We start from the raw sequence: 20,802 nt of genomic DNA, 5'->3' as shown, positions 1-20,802 counted from the left end.
TTAAAGACTCCAGTCAGCCCACTGAGACCTCTGAACAGTATCAGCAACGTGCTGGGATTTACCACCTGCTACTGAGGGGGCACACACACTGCTGGTCAGTTGGACAGATGAGGTACATGTGTGCACCGCTGCTGGAAATTCTACAGCCCAGTTTCCAAAAGCAGGCAAAATCTAAGAGATGTTTTTTGATAAACAGGCTTTCATATCTGCTTGGAAAACTTCAGCACGTAATCATCTGACAGCTATTCTACGTTCAGAACAGGACACACAACCCTGTTCAAATGCAAACTGACAACAGAGTAAGATTTAACAAGTTTTTCCTACAGTGATGTTCTTATACAGATATCTCACCTTCATGCACAGAAGATGTAACCTCCACTCTGAACTGAAGGTACCCACTCACGTGGTCAGCTGGGAGCCTTCTGCCAAGGTTGTAGCTGAGCATTTGATCACTGCAAGAGGAGAAATGGTTCTTTCATCCTTACTAATCTGCTGTCAGCCTTCCTCTTCTTCCCACAGGCCAACCCCCAATACCCATGTATTTCTCTTAAAACTTTCAGACTCATAAGAAAATAAAAGGTCAAAGGCATGTTAGAGTCCAATATAATGTCATTCACTCATACAAATGAAATACTTACAAACCTGGGGATAAAAGGAAATCTTGTCATAAGGAAAATTAGTAAAAGCAGAAAATGCAATATAATATTGTTACGATTTTTTTAAAGGACACTGATTTGCTCTCTCACTGGTAAGGGTGACCAGGAAAAGGGCATGTTGACAGTCATCAAGGAGCTGAGAAAGGCCTAAAATTTTAGGTGTTTTTTGACTCAGGCGTAAAAGTAAAGAGGGCCTCGTTCCTTAGCACTTAGCACGATAGGAGGCTGGTTCTGAAGGGGCAGGCATGGGCAAGGACTGTCCCAGGATGGCATAGAGGGCAGAGGGCTACTGTATGCCGAGGAAGAGGAGCTGGAAGCTAGGAGACAGCAGCGTGAGAAGAGGCCTGGCTCTGACAGCTGCTCCAGCTGTGTGAGGGGCAAGGGGCCACTGAACCTCCCCTTCCTCATCTGTAAAGGCTCACTCTTGGCCTTCACTGTGGGGGAGCCTGGCTATGACTGATTCTCAGGGCGGCTCATGAGCGATACTGGTGGGCTGTGGGAGAAGCTGGCTGCACCATCCCGGAGGGGTCTTGTTGCCACACCTGGAGGTGGGCTGGAAGGGACCACAACCTGGCCTGCCCAGGCTCTGCCCCACCTGGGCCCCAGGTTCAGGCCACCAGCCTCCTCGAGGATGAAGTTGTCGATCTTTTTCAATCCTGTGTTTATTTGTCAAAGTCAAATTCAATGGCATCATTTCTTGGTATGCAAGCAACTTTCATTCTGAATCTGATTTACTCTTAATTAAGGAAAATAATCAGAGGGTATCAAAGCACACCATCTCTGCGCTCACACTGCCCTCTAGCGGCAACATCAGGAGGAAAAACCCAGAGCCTCCAACTAATGTTTGCACCAGTATATGGTTCAGAGCTTTTAGTCAGCTATTTATCATTAACCTGTATAACTATTTTGTTTGCTCTTCTCTGCCTCCTCGGTACAATTTTAAATAGATGTTAACCATTTAAAAGAACACATGCAAAATCTCAGTTTGGCTCTTATGAATTTCTTCAACTTCAAAGCAAGAATTTCTTAAAAACAGTCAGATCATTGCCTTTATCTTTTTCTTTTTCTTCCCTATGAATGTTGTGATTTTTTTTCTTGATTGGTGCTTTTAAAATGCTTTGTTTCCCCAAACTCTGATAAGGGTTTTGCAAGCATCACATCGTTTAATGCCCCCAGCAACTCTGTGAAGCAGGTGGTAGCCCTGTTTTCTCAGTGAGGAAACTGAGACGGGGGAGGAGAAGTAACTTGCCCAAGGCCTGACAACTATTAAGTGACAGAAGCGGGATTAGAACACAGACGCATCTGACACCGAAGCCCCCACTCCGCAGTCAGCAGATCAGATCTCATTTTATGCACACTCAGTGTTTCTTGACTGCTTTCAGTAGCTTGCATTTTAATGATACTTACTCATGGCTCATCTCAGTGCAGCCACTACCATAAGGTTCTGTCTACTTAAGCTGATATTCAAAACATTTTTTTTTCTGGGAAGGGGTATATTGGCATTTTTAACTATTAGGCGTTACAGATATGTTAAATGCTTTTCCATTAGAGTGTTCAAATAATTCTATAATGACTGTAATCTGCATAACAGCAGGGGTGTCTTTTTCTTTTTCTTACCACTGTCTTCTCAGCATTTAGACAGTGCCTGACACACAGAGGGGCTCCATATTGCATGAACCCAGCAGCAAACTGCCTGGACCTGCTTTCAACCTGGTGGTTCCTCACACATCTCTTTGGACATTCAGTCCTGGAATAATAAAATCTTCAATTTTTTTGTTAAAAATAAGTTGACCCTCCTCTCCTCCTCCCCAGCCAATAGAAGTCAAGTGTTGGCATGGATGATGAAGACTTACACAAGTGATGGGTTTTAGCTAGGCAGTAAATGTTTAGCAGGGATTCTAAAGAGCAAACAGGCAGCCATCTGTTTTGCTCACTATCATATATCCAATACAGTGCTTAACATTTAGTAGTCACTATATGTATACACACATATATTTGTTGAATAAATTAACAAATGAGACTCTTTACTTGAAAACAGGATTGTAACAGGTATTAGAGCTGTTTATTACCCAAACTGATGAGACACTCGATTCAACTACTCAACCCGTAAGTTCAGGAAAGCCTCCCTGTTGGGAGATTTTCCAAGTCAGCGGTTTCATCCTTTGCCGAGTGCCTGTCAGGGGATTCGCCTGCTTTCTTCTTCTTACCCAGTCTCATCTGATTCATTCTGCCTCTTGCTGGGATGGCTTACTGTGTACACTATATTATACATTATTATGATATACAATTACAGGCAGTAAGTGCCAAAGAATTCTCACTACCTGACTGAGAGCATCTTTCACTAGTGTGATCAGAGCAACTGACGAAGCACGGGAAAGGGATGTGTCTTTTGGACAGAAGGCAGGCCATCCCCTGAAAATCAATGTCACATTCAAACCAATGCTCTCGAAATAGGTAATTACTAAGGAGTTCTAACTTATCCTGTAAAATCTCACCATGTAAAAACTTGAACTACTTCAGAGAGCTGCAGTCTACCAAACTCACAAGTAAAGAAAACCCTGTATTTTTCAAGATGTATTAATTACTTGATGGAAAGTAATAATCAGAGCAAAAATAGATCCAGATGCCAACAGTTGATATACTAATATGTGACATCATATTTATTTAATCAAGCAAATCCCTAAGTATCAGGCAATGCTTTTAATGTACTCATACAGAAATGTTTTGTAATTCCAGTATTTTACAAATTCATGATGGACTTCCTTCCAATGCAAATGGAATCCACGACAGGCAGGACTCCAGGCGTCCAGGTCCTTAAAAGACTGAATGAAAAGCCAGCAAGTCAACAGCAGTTTCAAACACTGATAAGGTTTTATTTTCCCTTGATCATTCTTACGGGTATCCATAAATTGACATTTCTGCCAAGGGTAATAGATATTATGTAAATTATGTTATTATAATTACATAAACTGATGATAGGTATCTTTCTAACAGTGAATTATCACTCTCCATAATTTTTCACTTTCTATCAATCCTAAAAATAATTTTTAAAAACTTCCCAAAGAATGTTATCTCCACTAGAAGCAATAACTGCTATCCTTAAACATAATTGTGATTTCCCAGTTTTATCAGATATTCCAGGCTGCTAAAATTTCAGCATAATATTTCTACGTCATGTGGGCAGGCTCGACCACAAATTCCATTGCCTCTGATGGCCAAAAAATTAGAATCTGTTAGTTTCAGATTTCGAAGAGGCCTTAGAGATCACCTAGTCTCAACACTTTATTTGTCAGACGAGGAAACCAACACCTGAAGAAATTGTGACTTGCCAAAAGAGAACAGCTAATTAGATGCAGAGTGACTATGAATGATGGGCCATCCTCACTTAGCTGGAGTAGTAATGCATTACTGCCAGTGCTTCGAGTGTTGCAGAGAAGCCAGGATTCTCGAGCAGACTGATCTGCTCCAGCACTTGCTTCCTAGCCTCAGATTTCTCATCTCTGAAATGGGTACAATCACGTAGTTACCTCCCAGAGTTGTTGAGAAGATTACATGTGCTAATGTCATTTACTGAGCTCCTGGCATAGAGCACAGTCTCGTCATCCTTTTTGTTTACTTTTGTTTACTACTTCTGTGACTACTGCTACAGCTACCGTCATCACTGCGACGGCTGCCCCGACAACTGCTACTATTATCATATGTTCATGATGTTCTCCTAAAATGAAAAAGATACAAAAAGATGCCCCCCAGTGCTACCTCAGAGCACCTCCTGGGTTTGCTGGTACTTCCCATGTGAAAATGGGTACACCATTTATCAGGAGGGGTGGAGGCATGTGATTCCTTAACTATTCACAGCTCACAAAAAGCTCACAGAAAGAAAACAGACATCAAATCACATTTTAAAATTCTCTCAACAAGTCATCTCTGGTTGCCTGAATGAATGTATACATCTAAGAGCTCTACCGTAACACCTCAGTTTAGGTTTTGTTTCAAGTGGCCCTAAAATAAGGTGGTTTTGGAGTCTCAGGAATAACAAACTCCCTGCATGGGGTTAATCAGGATAGGGGGGTGTCAACCTGACACTAGGCTCCAGCTCTAGGGAGAGGATTGTACAGCAAGATTTCAATGTACTCAAAAACGACCGAGCACCATGACTGTTTCCGCTGAAATGCTGATGGAAGGTACGTCTTGGAAAAGACAGATAACGAAAGAAAGGTACATAATTAAAACAAAGTGGTTTTTGTCCCGCACATTTTAACGAGTTTACAAGCACTTTCATTTTTTAAAAGAACTATGCTACCACCTCTTATTGGTAAGAAAAGTCCTAGGACTACACACTATCATTTCAGTGGCTCGGGTGGGAACTAATCTCAACAAGACCCCTTCGTGCGAGCGCTGATTACCCGATGGCTTGCCGCTCCAACAGCCTCTGGACTGGAATGGTTAGTTTCCCCAGAAAACGCTTGATGATAGGACGGCTCTTGGCAAATTTGTCTTTAATTTCAATTTCTAAGACATCAGTAAGGAGTGCAAAAAAGGAATATTTCTGAAAACAAAAACACAACATGATTCAAAAAAAGACAAATATGAAACTACGTACGCCAGCTTATTATTCTAGAAAACGGTATCTCTTACATCAGAATAACATAGAGTCCACACTGCTGGAAAAATCTGCAACTGCTGTCGGTTCTCTATTCACTCAGAGCCAGGAATCTAACCTGAACCATGTATCTCCCTCCTGGCAGGGCAATAACCATGCAACCACAGTGATGGGGACAGTGCCAGCCAGCTTTACACTTAGGGGTCGCTAAGTTTATTTAGTCATAACAATTTAGTTTCTCCAAAGGGCCGTGAAGTTCAGTAATGGGCTTCATGGAAGAAGCACTTGTTTGGATTACCACAGCTGAGTCAAGCACTACTCCTACCTCTGAACAGCTGGCGACATAAACATTCTAAGCTTCAGTTTCCTGATCACAAAAATGAAGAGATGATAATCTCATTCCTTTCACCCGCTTATCAGGCTTGCACTGGTAACACAGTTAAGAACTTTGTAAGCAATAAATGTTGGGAAAACAAAGTTTTTTATTACTAGTATCATTATTATTATCCACTATGTGCCTTCTAAGGGCTCATCTGGAGATAAACTTCATGTCTCCTAGGCTTCTCATGTGTTAAATTAAGTGGCAGGCCTATAAGAGTTATTTACGATTTGGAGATGGTAAGTAGTTCTTCAGGAATAAGAAAACATGCCATACTTACGTGCATGCTTAAGCCTCAGATAGCCACATCTTCTCTCCAATTGGTTTTAGGTCCCTTGAAGTATCTCCCTCTCCAATGAAATACTTGTATAACATTGTTGGAATATATTTTTGCCATTAAACATTTAGGGGATGATGTAATCAACTTGCAACTCCTGTGCCTCTACAGGTTTGCCCAGACACACTCACTACTGCTAGTGTGTGAAACGTGTCTTGGTTCCCTGAGAAATGGCAGGAGAACGCATGCTTTGCTCCCTGGATGAGAAACGATGTCTCTGTTCATTCTTGGACTTTAAACAGTTCTGGTGGGAAACCCCTTCACTTGATTCCACTGATGCGGTGCGCTCTGATGACAGGCAGCATATTGTAGCTGCGAGCAAGTCTGAATGCCACCAACACAATCTGCCTCCCCTCAGGATGGTGATCCTCCAACAGCTCACTCCATTAACCAAAATCCAGAAATCCAACAAACATTTGCCAAAGCCCAGAGGGAGAGAATATATGCCAGAACATACATTAATCTGTACTGAATATATGCTAGAACAAAGTATCATAATTTTAAATAAAAACGGGATCAGTATTACGGATTTTTCCTTCTGCTGCAAGCTACAATAGGGACTGCCACTGATCCTGTCCTTACGTAATTTCGTTCCTCATGAATTTTTGCCCTGATTTTGATTTTAAAAAATATTGCATCAAAATATCAATTTTGGACCCCATAAATCGTGCTCCTGCAGGAAGTGCCTCACTTGCTTTCCCTGAGACCCAGCCCTGGCTAGAAGAAGTGTCTCATTCTCATTGTACCTTTCTCACAGAACCCCTAGACACCTCAACGACCTTGTCCATACCCGCCAACAGCTCAGTGGTACGGAGTCCAGAGGGAAGATATGGACTTGGCTGGCTCCCTACCTGTCAGGTAGGAGGCCACCAACGACGGTCTTACCTCTCGGTGCCAAATTGGATTCGTGGTATTACTGATGATGGTGGACCTTCTCTCCTGCCCGTGGTGGGCGCAGGTGGGGAAACTGCTCTTCTTCCCTGGCTGAATGGACATCTTGAGATAAGGGTCAGGATTGAAGAACATCCCTTTCTTTAGCCCAACTGCCCTAAGATCTTTAAAGAAAGAAAGAGAGAGAGAAGGAGGGAAGGAAGGAAAGAGAGAGGGAGAGCAAAGGGAACGAAGAGAAAAGATTCATATACTCTGATTAGAACAAGCAGTTCAATGACAATTTGCACTGAAATAATCACATGGGAAGCTCTGAACAGAAATGATTCAGTAAAACAATAACAAAAAGTAATCCACACTACGATTGCTTACATAAGTGAGGCCAAGTGGGTTATGACTAATTCCAGCAGGGAGGTCTCCTAAGAGGCTGCAGAAATGAAGCCAAACTTTTACCACCATCTTACACACCTAGAATGACTTTTCCTGGGAACTGTTTTGATTCTAACATGTGCGTCCTCACCACCTTTTTCTCTGTGGCTTGGCAACCAGCATTGCACACAATGTCTTGAGAGAAATACACTGAGTAAACAGTGTATTTTTTTTTAAAAAGAAAATCAGTATGTTCCTTCATGAGAGAAAAGTGAAACTTCTAGCTACACATATGAAATGACTTTAATTGAGGATGAAACTTCAGAGCGCACATTCAGCCATATTTAAAATATCATATTCTACAAATGAAATGAATGTTAGGGAAACAAAGGAGACCAAAAATTTCTAAAATTTGAATGCTATCTGCTATATTAAATAATTGTGAGGTTATTTTTCTCGACAGCCTGTTAAGTAACTTAAATATTTGATGAAGGTCCCATAATTCATCTTAGATTCACTAGTCATTATTTCATACTCTGCAGGAGAAGGAAAGAAGAGAAAAGATTCATATACTCTGATTAGAACATCAGAGTATGGTCTGGCTAAGGTCTGGTTAGCAAAGAGACCAACACTTTTAAAAACAGTCAAGCAAAGGGATAAAAAAAATGTCAGGACATAAAGCGGGCTCCATTGGGTCTCCAATGCCTTTCTGAGAATATCAGTTTGAATAAGGTTGGCCTGAGAGCTAAGTGATCTTGAAAGCTTCTGGAAGAACAGACTGTTTTTAGGTAACTTTCTGCAGTTATGAATAGTGTAGGGAGGTTCTGATCACTGGTTCAGAAAGAAAGTCTGTGGATAGCCTCTGAACCTTCAAAGACTTTGGATTACCCAGACCAGCTGGAGAAGAGAGCCTTTGCAGTAACCCTGCATTTTAAGAGGTCACTAGGGTCATCCTGCTCAAGCCCATTCCTGAAACAGAAAGTCTTTCTTAGAAGGAGTGAATCTGCCTGGGGTTGCCCTTAGAACCATATTCTCTAGCGAGCACTCCCAGGAGGTGGCTCGTCAATGGCCAAAAAAACTCGTGGCCTAGATACGTGTGATAAAAACAGACCAGGGCTGTCTAATGACTCATAACCAGCAGCAGAGGGAGGCAGTCTAATATGTCAGAAAAGATTGAAAAATTCAACCAAGAGGACCTTATGTTAAGAACACAGTGTGAAATCCAGTAAGATCTTTGATCTGCAAGCCAGTGGGAGAAGAGGAAGACGAGGAAAGAACTAGACAGGCACTTCAGAGAAGCTGCTGTAATCTCATTAGCCTCAGAGTCCCTATTCCTGGCACTTCATAAAGCATGTAGTCATTATTAATACAGAATTTGCATTTTCCTGTCAATTTAATAATACTACATGTTTTCACTTGGCTTTATTTGGCATAAAATAGCTTTGAGAGAAGAATGCAATTTATGTATTTATTGGCTTACCTTTCTTGATTGTGCTCGCCTCAGACTCAAAGACAAAAGAGCGCTATTTTTTAGGTGTTAAATCTACTTCTCAACAAGGGATTTCTTTGCAGTAAATGAGGAGTAACAAGCCCAGAAATGGGTGCCATGAAGCCTGACAGAGTTAAATTATTCATGCAAAACATTCCTTTGATCAAAAAGCATCCACCAGAAGATTAAGCCACAGCAATGAAAGATGTCACTGTTAACCCTTTTCTACAAGGGACATCATACAAACAAATCTTCATTAATAAATACAATAAACTACCAACTATTTGTAATCTGATTATTTAGTTCACTTTATCCGTCTCCTCTTCCCTCTCTCTTTTATCTTTTATAGATTTTATTGCTCATAAATATCTATATCATCTAACAGACCAGAGGAGGACTCAAAGTCACAAAGGTGTGACACGTTAAATATCCTACTTTAAAGTCCTACTTGGAGACGAGGTTTAAGACATTCATCAAAACAATTTTTGTCTTAGCTGTAGAGTTCGTTATTTGTATCCCTACTTATCCAAAGATAATCACGAGCAGAACATTTGCAGACATTCTTCAGTGCTTACACACTCTCCGTCTTTATTATCATCCACTGTCAATATGCTACAACCAGATTAAGAATTAGTTTTTTAGAATTACCATTATAAAACTGCTTTCATCTTCTATAATTTTTAGCCATTTCTGTACATTCTGCAAATAGCTGATTATCTGGTAAGAAATAAAACCCATTTTCGGTGGCTGGCCTCCATGTATTGAGGTAGACGTTGGAAAAAGTTGTATATAAAGAAAAAGCACTTGGCTTTACCCCAAAGCTTATTTCCTGCTTTTAAGGAAAATATACTGGTATTTTCACCTTCTACAAGGTCATTGTCCCACAGTGATTTAATTAACATCCTCTCTGGAGTCAAAATCAGTCTGTGTGTGTCATATTTGGAATGTGTGGATCACTTGAAAGCTTAGGGGAATGCTTCTAAACAGAAGAAAACCACGGTATGGTCAAAACTAAGTTTTCTGAACCACAGAGGTCGGCTAACTGTTCCCTACCTATAAACGAAGGGCTTCTGTACCTCACCCTCTCAGGACTGCAAAGGTCTAAAGCACAGGGAGCCAGCTGTACTGTTTTCAGGAGACAGACAGATAAGGGGGTTGGCTGAGGAGTGTTGTCACAGGCAGTGGTATTAAGTGCTTTCCTAAAAACCCAGATATACTTAAAACCCTGAGGGTTACACCTAAAACACATTTATTGGCCAAATTTGAACCATAGGCCACCATTTTACAACCTCTGAGACTTGCCAGAGAACCAAAGCAAAAATGGTTTTCATAGTAAGCAATCTCATCCTGGGGAGAAGAAGGAACATGCCAGAACAGACAAGGATACCCGGAAGGCTGCAGGCCAGGAACGAACTAATGCGCACACCTCCATCATATGTGATAACTGTGTATCATGGACACGTCTTTAAGATCAGTCCTCTCTCAATCTTGAGAACATCTATTTTCATTAACAACACTTTTTTGCAGCTAAGAAAAACTGAATCTAATTTAAATTTCAGAAGCACTAAACCAATGAAAAAATGAAAACTAAATGTCTTGCAGTGACAGACATCTGTTAGACTTTATTTTATATGTATTGTAGGATTGTTGCCTGTTTTAAAAGTCCATTTCAAATACTGATTTTCTTAGAGTATTCTTGACTTTATGACTGCCAATTTCTTTAAAATCAGTGGCTTTCAAACTTTTTTGCAGCGACCTATGTATGAAATACACTCACTCATTATATACATTGTTAAGTGTGTATATTTTTGTGTGTGAAAATTTTCAACTTGTGTAAACTGGTTTTCTATGAAAAATATTTCTCTTTGGCAGTAAATTCTGATTTTTTTTTCTATTCCTTTTTTAACTGCTAATTTCAACTAAAGTAATCTTACAAACCACAAATGAGTTCCAATTCACAACCTGAAAAGCAGTGCTTCAGTTGGTTGGTAAACATACAAGCGATTAGAATATTACACTAACCTGAAAATAAACAACTAAAAATTGCCTTATCCACTTTTCAGTGTTTATGTGTATTCCTTCACAGAAATAAGATTACCCCTTGGCTTTTTTCCCCTAGCCTCCAATTTTTTTCCTTCTCTAGAGGAGGTAAGTACAAATTGTTTTCAATAATCAAAACTCTTCAGTGGGTTTAGCAGATACTACATTACAGTTTTTTAAGTAACTATACATAGTTATGGTCTTTTTATCAACAGAAAACTTGCTAGGAGAAATAATTTCTGAGTTTATATCGGTAATCTAATTTTATCATGGTAAGAAATACATTTGAATTTCTAAAAGTATTAACAAAAGAAATAAATAACTAGTTCATATGTCATATATGAGAGTCTGTAGAAAGATGCGACTATTCATAACTTTGAAATTACACACCTGCAAGCTGGACATCATGAGTAAAGACATCCTTACCTGACAACGTAAAGCTAACGAGTTTCCGAGAATGCTGATTTCCTGAAGCACCACCTTCCATGCCTTCTGCCCCCATCTGCAGAGAAAAAACACATACCTGAAGTTTCATAGGAATACACTTCTCAGTCTTCCTAGGAAGCCACATATGTTTGCAAATATGATGATTTTTGTATCAAACATGTCTTATAATATATGCCTTCTCATATGCTACAAATATTGGAATCAAGACACAAATGCAGATTCTCAGAGATGAGAGAGAGGGTCTTACCTAAATTGAATCTTTACCCAAAATGCAACCAACATGAGCTTCTAAATTTCCTGGGATATAAATCAACCAGTTTTATGATCTTTTATTTCTTTGATAAGCATATAGTTGACATGTAGTAAATGTACTTATATTTACTATTATGGCATTAAAACATTCACTTAAGTTAAAAACCAAATATCAAATTTCTTCAGATTTATTAGGAAAACTAAACAGTGATTTATATCACTCTCTTCCATATATATTTAGAATTCTCCTCTCTTGCTAAATATTCCTGAGTGACCACGTGGATGTCCCATCACCCTTGCAGGCTCCTAGTTTATTGTGCTACTGGTACACGGCATGTGTTATTAGAATTAGTAATAATTAGAATTAGCAATGCTATTGTACTTATTATTGTACTGGAAAGATTTCCTAAAAGTAGATGCATTATATCTCACTTGAAACCAGTCATTTATAGAGCACATGGCAGAATAAATCTTTCTCTCAATTTATGTACAATTAGTGCTCAATTTATGGTACACAAGAAAAAAAGGGGTTTGTGGTTCTCTAAAAAAGAAGTCCACAGTACTGTAAGAGACAGAATGGAAGGCAGGATATTTCTTGAATAGAAAAGAAACAGAAATCACATTTTAATTCTAAAATTTAGATTAAACCCTTTCATCTCACTTTGTGGCACTCCCCACCTCTTTTAAAAATCATACACCACCTAGAGATGAAACATTCATGAATCGAAGCAAGGTTGAGGAACTTCAAAATAAATTCCATTCAAATTTTGAAATATAAATTTTACTTCCTTCTCTACTTCCCATACCTTAGTGAAAACTACTTTGTGTGACACTTTAACTGCCTCCCAATTGTTTCACATGTCACTTACAATATACTAGGGTACCATCCAGGCATCTTTATTTCCTTCCATCCAGATGCAAAAAATAGAACTGGAGGAAATAACTGAGAAACCCTATAAGGAAGTGAGGTGCCACCCAAATTGTATGGTCTCCTTTCTCACATACCTTTTCGCAATCAATCAAGAATTGAAATAAGCTGCATCTTCCCTATCATTTGCACTTTGACGTCATTGTCATTCATCAGAGTACACAGTGGTATGTGTCACTTGGAACAGGAAATCCTTCGCTTCAGGGACAGATAAAGATGCCCATCACTCACTGCCATGTATTGTTTCCACACGGGTTGCTGCTGAGTTTAGTTTTCCTGATTGAATCCATGCAGATGTGTTTATTACCACTGAAGTCCCTCTCTCTGGCGGTAAGGTTTAGTCTTTCCTGGCTTTATTGTCAGGAAGGATAAAGTTGAATTCTCAGTATTAGTTCACATGAGCGTTTCACCACAGTTGTCGTAAAGGACACCGTTTATCTGTGAATTCTTACTATTACTGTAACAGCAATACAAGCACATTTACTACACATCAACTGTACGCAAGAATTGTTTCACATTAGCTTTCTGCCAGATCGTGAATTACATTTTACAAGGGGTGTTTGTCTCAGTTGTCATCTGCACTACCTCACTATCTACCACTTTCCAGCCCAACAGTGTGTTTGGTGAAAGCAGGACGAGACAGTACAGTGATGCTCTCTGGCCAGTTTGGTGCTGTCTGTGCTCTATTTAACCCAGGAATGATGAGTCAGAGGGACACAGCACATTATAATAAACCACATGGACTTGTGGAGAGCCAATCCAGTGTCATCTAGCATTAAAATGTGGTTTCTATCCTTTGCATCTGGTCATGGAAAAATCATACTAAGAAGGCTTTTTGAATATCAATGTTGTCAATCAGTCACAATAACTAAACATATGTCATATACCTAGGTGACCATCATGCTGTCACATAAACACAGTGCTCACCCCACAATGAAAAGTCCATTGGTACAGCCTCTCGATAGTGGATCCAGACCCAATGTCTCAAGCGTGGTCGAAAATCTATTGACCACCCATTCCATTAGTCAGCCTTTGAACCAAAATATTCTATTATGATTGCCAGTGCTGTATCTGTGAAGTTTTTCAGACGCTCTAAAGCCTATCGGAAGCAAATTTTAATTATCTCCAGCTATCCACAGGCTTTGAGAGAATAATCTCAATGTAAAATCAATGGAATGAGATCAATGCTCACCAGGCTGTAAGCTCCTGCTGTCATCAACGATATCTGATCACAGAAATTGCTCAAGTCTAAGAAAATCTGAATCTAGAAAATCATGTTTGGAAGCTATTATCTAGTTTCACACACATTAATTTTTCTAAGGTTTTATTATAAACAGCTTTGTAATTTTTCTTTTTAGAATATTAATTTTAGTATGTTTCAGTGCTTGCTATGTGACATGGCAGATTTTGAAGTCAACCGTTATTATTCTCTTTGTGGACCTTCAAAGTCTTATATAGTCCATGCTGGTTTTTGTTAACATTCAGTGGAAACTCAAATATAATTGAAACATGAGCAGAGTACTTAGATATTGAAAATTTTGCACATATTGTTCCCTCTGCCCGAAATGTTCTTCCCTTCCACTCTTCACCTAAGTAACTCGTACTCATCCTTCGGATTGTCCTACAAACATTCTCCACTCCTTCTTCTAAGGCCTTCCTGATCAGGATGAATTCTGCTAGCATGTGCTCTCATAGCCCCACTTCACTGCCCCTCATAGAAATGATTACTCAAATAATACTATTTAATTTAATTGACGTCTCTTTCCCCAACCAGATGAGTGAGAGCGAGGACTATGTTTTTGCTTATCATTTTATTCCCAGTGGTGGGTATAATGCCTGGCACAAGCAGGCACACAGTGAATATTTGTTTAAGTAAATAAATGAAAGGGAAAGACTGCTTGATATAGCATTGATGAGTCAGACAACTTCAAGATGCCATCTGCAGAGATTACTTTCTGAATTTCAGGGAGTGAATCTGTCCACTTGCCTATTTCCAAAAACACATCTATCTATAAATGTGAACACACATACGTTATGAAGAGTCTATATTGTGGGAGTCAATATTTTTCTTCTATACTTTCACGACCTGATTTTTATTAATGACTTATAAAAATCTCAATGATTTACACACTCTTGGACTCTAAGAGTCTCCCACAACCGTCTGAGTCCAACCACCCATGTACAATGGAGTGCATCTCATGAAGCTGCTAGATTCTAAAGTTAGTCAGTAAAGGGAAAAATTACAAAATTGTGAAAAGCAATCCTTAAGAAAGTCCTATGTTGGAAATGGACATACTTTCCTTCAAAAATCCAACACAACCAGTTTCTTCCAAAGCTAAATTAGATCTCTCTTCAGCTAAGGACCTGGTGAAGAGGTTGGCTTCCACTGAGTGGCCATGTTGCACCAAAAACACGTGTGGCATCTTTAGTCACTAGAGCTCAACTCAGCATCGAGAGGGACTGAGCACTAAGACTTCCTGAGCGAACAGCACATTCATAATCCATATCTCATACTCTCCTTGGGGTGACAGCTTGTTAAATTGACTGGCAGGTAGAATCATACACTAAACTGTTACTTTTCTCTCTTTCACTACTGAGTTCATGTAACTTAAACCCATGTAAGATGCAAAGCCACCATTTCCTACTAACTGGCCACCCAAAGTTCAAAAAAACCTTCCACAATGGGCACTCACTAATTTGCTTCATGAGTGGGTTCCCGGAAGAACTGCCTATATACAGAATTGTTATAAATCAAGTCATATTTTCCCACTTATTTGTATTATAGGCTTAGGGAAACCATTCTGTAAGTTATTTCCTTTCCCAAAACGGCGCCCCCGCTGTTATGTGTTTCCTTTCTCATTGTTCCGAGTAACTGGGCCAGAGCCACACTGGCAAAAATAGAAACCAAGGCCTCAGGGACTGAGGCTGGAGGAAGCCTGCATGAGGGGCGCTCACCATCACCGCGGGGTTCTTCACCGTGATGCAGGGGGTCGTGGCTCGCAGGGCTCCACTAATGCCGTGGTAGTACTTGAAACAAATCTTTATCTCCGCTGCAAAAGGATTGGAGAAAAACAGTAATTTATACACTGAAACAAGTCACCTAGGCATCACCTCTCAGAAAATCCTACTCATGACTCTAAGGGACCCTCTTTTCCCATCAGAGGCAGCAGATTATACCAATGCCTGTTTGATTTTATATGCTTCTCTGAAATTTCTCAGAACATCCCAAATATACTAGAAAAATAGTGCACAAAGACAACACGCCAAAATATGAATAGATAGTGCACAGACTGAAAAAAAAAAGACTAGCTGCCCTTTACTGGGTGCTCCTGCTCTACCAGACACAGTGCCACATCTCCGCTCCTGTCACAGCAACCCTGGGAGGCAGAAGTTCCTGTCCCCATAGTGCAGGTGAAGTGCTGGGGTTTGCCAAAGGTCAAACAAACAGGGAATGACCGAATCAGGACTCAAACCCTGTCTATCAGATTCCAAAGCCTTCACTCTTAACCTCTACAGTATAGACAGACTGCAGCCATTGATGGAAATGCAACAAGAGCAGTCTAACAAAGCAGGAAAGAATGCTGTAGTAGATTGCAGTGAGAGGGTCTGGGAATCTGTATGATTTTAATTTTCCATGTACTTAAATGCTGCCACTAGACAGGGATCCAATTTAGGAAACACCAGTAAATTTGTATCTATATTTCCACAGGTGTGTGTGTGTGTGTATGTAACTACAGGGGTGTGTGTGTGTGCATACATATATACGTATACATATATATATATATGTATATACACACTATATAATTTGAGCTTGATAAAAAGCAATACTAATGCCAATTATTGTTTTTGGAAAGTAACTACGATTACCATGAAGCCAATGTGTGACAAAGATAAAACCCAGAGTCACCGAAATTTCTCCATGTACACAGCATCTGAGTCACTGAAGTTGCACCGTGAGGTGTCTTTTTCCTGAGCTGTCATTTAATATAGGCAATGATGTTGACGGGCAGGCCCCAGAGGAGAGCCCCAGTCTACAGGAGTGGAGGTCCTCTCTCAACTGAGTCACCTGGATTATTAAAGTGGGGCCACTCGGCGTTGAGGAAGTTCATCTTCCACTAACTTTCCTGATGCATAAAATGCTTCCTACAGAGTATCTGGTTTACTTATTTTAAAAGAAGGCTATAATGAATAAAGAAAAATCTTCTTTTGGAGTATTTAGGAATATTATATACAAAGATATTATATATCCTGTCAATGAAAAAATACTAAATCACAAAAAAAGGTCTATCATGGGGTAAAATATTGAGTCCATTACATTTGTTACTCATGATGCAGAGATTCACAATGTGGTCGGCATCATCCAGCTAAAGATTTTTACCATGTCCAGGTCGAATACATGCCCAGAACTATGCCAGACAGTGCAAGGGCATCAAAGAAAGGTTTCTGGTCTAGCAGGTGTGTTATAAGGCGGCTGTTATGATGACAAGCCCGGAAAACGCAGAGCGCCAGGTAAAAGTGTGGAGACCGTGGGGAAAGTTCGTGAGGGCACAGCAGAGTCAGGAAGGCCTCACGGAACAAAGAGATCAGGACTTAAACCTGCAGCTGAGAAAAATGGGGTTAGAGAGAGTCAGGAGTGAGGGGTGGCACACAGGGAAGCAGGAATGAGCGTGCTGGCTTGAGGACCAGCAGGACCACTGCTGCAGGAATACCAGCTTTACTGTGATTTCCCTGGAATGCTGCTGCATCAGTGACTTTTCCTGAGCACTGACATGGGTTTTAGTTATTATTGAAATTGTAATAGCTGTATGGGTCTGAGCCAACCCTACTGTCCCACTTGCTTTCCTCCAAGACCAACAGCATGTATTCCACAAGAACAAAGCTAAGCAACAAGCCAAGCTAGGCAGGAGGACTGAATTCTGCGGGCATGAGCTCATTACTATCGCATTCTAAGTGCCGGGAACCAGCCATCTGTGGATCTGCCCGCAGCTGTACCTCACAGATCAGATCAATGGCCAGTGAGTGAGCAGCTCATTTTTCAATAAAGAGAAATGCATTTATAGCAAACATCTTCCCCGAACTCCCTCTCAAGTTAGCATCCTGTCTCTTCTTTTTCTAAGCTTTTCTTAGGCAGCTAGGTAAGACACAATGAGACCTCAAAAAAGTGACTGATTATTTTTATCTGTAAAATGTTAATAGCCAGACCAGCTTGCTAGCTGAACTGTTTTGAGTATCATTTTGTTCCTTGCTAAAACAAAAATCTCCAACCTGAATGATAAATTAGAATCCCTGAAGCTATAAGATAAACTTATTCTGAATTGTGCAAAGCAGAGTTCATGGACACGATCACCAAAAACCACAGAGCTGACAGCTTCACGATGCTTTAAGATTCGATGTAAAAAAAAAAAAAAAACAGACAGAATCACAGACATAGAAAACAAACTTATGGTTACCAAGAGGGAAGAGGGTGGGGAGGGATAAATTGGGAGTTGAAGATTTGCAGATACAAACTACTATATATAAAATAGATAAACAACAAGGTCCTACTACATAGCACAGGGAACTATATTCAATATCTTGTAATACCTATAATGAAAAAGAATATGAAAAGGAATATATATATGTATAAATGAATCACTATGATATATACCATTGTATATCAACAACATTGTAAATCGACTATACTTCAATAAAAAAAAAAGAAAGAAAAGAAAATATCATAGAAGGAAAAAAAGATTCAGTGTGAAGCTAAGGGGACTTAGCTCACCAGTGCACAGGCTGGTCACCAGGGAGAAAAACCCAGTACCAGACAGAACTAGCTATTTGTACCTGGACCGAAACTAGCCAGTTTCTCCAGCAGGACGCTAGTGAAGACTTCTGCCCTCCCGCTAAAATATAGGACTATTTCATGCTCAGTGGGAGTTTTCATCTTCACATATTATTTAGTGTTTTAGGAGGTTACTCAAGATTTTGAAAAACGGTGTACCTAAGCACCACCTCCTCTGAGGGAGAGAGAGGAGAGAGAGCAGCATTTTGATGTCCTTGATCCTTTTAGTTACGAGAAGAGGTAAGAATTCTGGGAAGAATACTCAAAGGGGTGGAAAAGGGAAGTTGGTCTTCATGCATCTGTGTTAGCTTCGCTTTTAACCTCTAACTGCAAGAGGAAAACAGAAAGCTATTCCTGAGACACAGATACAAGAACAGGTGAAAGCAAATGCAGGTGTGATGACAGAGCAACAGGTAAGGGAAGAGTCCACTGTCCACGAGGCCAGCCCTGCCCACAGGCAAGAAAGACGGAGGATACAGACTAAGGCGCATTCTACCTGAGAACAGTTTCCACACAACCTGATGTGGCAACAAAATCCTACTGGCCTCAAATTATAGAGGGGGAATACATATAAATATTCCTTTGGATTATAAAAAGCAAGAGTATTTTCACCAAAAAATCAACTTATAAAAACCACGCTGCCTCATAGGGCAGCGAACCAGGAGAAGGGTGAGGACTCGCACAGTAGCCTGCGAGCACCTGCAGTCTGCTGGGCCGGCGCTCACCTGGGAAGGAAGAGTGCGTTGCCTGAGTGGCATCTTTTCTCGCTCATTTCCCTTCTGAACAGCTGAAGCCAATCATTAATCAAGGAAGTGTATTTTGACCCCTTCAACAATCTTTTGGACACTTTTGTTTATAGAGTTACTAAAAGATTTAGTAGCCTCTATTTAAATGCTGACATAGAAGCCCTTTTATTTTTTTAATTTTAACTTACTAACTTCCATAAATACCAATGAAGATGTCCCCCAGAGCAGCAGCATGCCAGCTCCAAGTCCACATCAGATGGGAGGGCGACTGTTGTCCAAAGATGGTACTTTGTACTTGGGGGGAGTGGAAGGTGGAAGGAATTTACACTTGTTCCTAAGGAAAAGGTTTCTGTAATTGTGTCATTCTGACATTGCATTTTTAAAGCAATCATTCTACCATCTGTTTAAAGGGAGAATATATTTCTGGGTTTGTACAGAATAAAATATTTCTAGAAAGACCACATGAAACTGGCAAAAGTGGTTGCCTTCAGGAAAGGGAAACTGGTGACTGGGGCATGAAGTTGGGGAGATATTTACCTTCACTTTTTGTGTCTTTTAAACATTATGCTCCTTTCAACTCTTTTCTATCCAAAAATTATTTTTTATTTCTTATTTATTTATTGAAGTGTAGTTGATTTACAATGTTTTGCTAGTTTCACGTGTACAGCAAAGGGATTCAGTTATGCATATATATGTATATTCCTTATTCAAAAATTACTTCTTAAAAACAATCTCAACTTAGCTACATAAACTCTAGGCATTGGTATAAGATTCTATTTCAAGCCCTCTCTGAAGAAGGGTTCTACTGGCCACTCCCTGCAAGAAGTAGTTTTGTTTCAAAAACAGATCTTTGAAACACCATCCATCACCTTAAATAGCTCTAAGAGTCACTTGGACAGTCGTTAATAGCTTGCTCCTATCTAGAAAATCTGTGCTTTTCTCAGGTTTTAGAAGTTGAACATTTCGAACCATAAAGATGGATGGAATGGACATGCCTTTTTTCCTTTAATCATTTCTATTTCATTAAAAAAGTAATCTTTAAAAAGCCAAGCCAGCTGCAATTTATTCTAAAACGTGATTTTAACCACCACCTTTGTGCCTTTATTACATTCTTAATATTATGATTCTTATGGATAAGCTCTTTTATTCAGAGGCTACAAATTGGGAAAGAGTAAACACACTCCAATTCTCACGGTTTTGAGGAAATTTACCCACATTTCCAGTCACGTGCTCACTCGTTTATATGTTACGGCAGTTGTCTTCTCTTTCACAGGGACTAATGCAGCCTGAAAGGGCCAGGCCCTCCCCTGTTAAAGCTCAGAAAGACCATCTTGAAAAATCAAGGGCAGACAATATCAGTGTAATACGGCAGAAGCTAATAGGATTAGAGAAGTAACTGGACCTGAAACATAAAATATTCTGGGAGAGAAAGAAAAGCACCAAATCTCTAAGGGGCAAAAGGCTCTTCTGATGTTGGTGGGAAGGGGCCTAAGAATGCAGAAGGTTAGAGCAGGGGCTCAGACAGTACAAATAAGAAGCTGAGGCCAACCCTTCCCCATCGCCCAGTAAAAAGCCACCCACAAAGGTTCTGTTTTGGACAGGCCCTGCATCTGGGGAAGCACACTAATCTGAGGGCCAGAGACGAGGCTCTCACACAAGCCACATGCATCTCTGGTGAGCAGTTTCCTCGTCCTGCCCGCTTCCCAGGGCTGAGACAGATTAGGTATGTGAAAGCACCACGTAGTTTATACAAACAGCAATGTCCTGTGATTATAGTTAATGATCACAAAGCAGTTCAGTACACAGCAATGAAGTGACTGTAAGCTCATTCATGGATCCAGGATTTA

General features: G+C 40.1%; 1 protein-coding gene across 5 annotated transcripts in view; it reads right to left on the bottom strand.

The window, feature by feature from the left end:
* HECW2 (HECT, C2 and WW domain containing E3 ubiquitin protein ligase 2) overlaps positions 1-20,802 on the bottom strand; it is a 336,842-nt gene that overhangs the window by 112,866 nt on the left and 203,174 nt on the right. For all 5 annotated transcript variants that reach the window (XM_072961562.1, XM_072961560.1, XM_072961561.1 and 2 more), the window contains 5 exons: positions 15,341-15,435; positions 11,185-11,260; positions 6,858-7,027; positions 5,060-5,202; positions 352-452 (listed from right to left, as the gene is read on the bottom strand). In XM_072961562.1, coding sequence (XP_072817663.1) covers positions 352-452; positions 5,060-5,202; positions 6,858-7,027; positions 11,185-11,260; positions 15,341-15,435 — 585 coding nt within the window. The remainder of the gene's footprint in view (positions 1-351; positions 453-5,059; positions 5,203-6,857; positions 7,028-11,184; positions 11,261-15,340; positions 15,436-20,802) is intronic.

The sequence above is a fragment of the Vicugna pacos genome, chromosome 5 (genome assembly GCF_048564905.1).
Source record: "Vicugna pacos chromosome 5, VicPac4, whole genome shotgun sequence".
Classification (NCBI taxonomy): Eukaryota; Metazoa; Chordata; class Mammalia; order Artiodactyla; family Camelidae; genus Vicugna; species Vicugna pacos.
The sequence above is the reverse complement of the archived record's forward strand: the minus strand, read 5'-3'. Positions and strand labels throughout refer to the sequence as shown.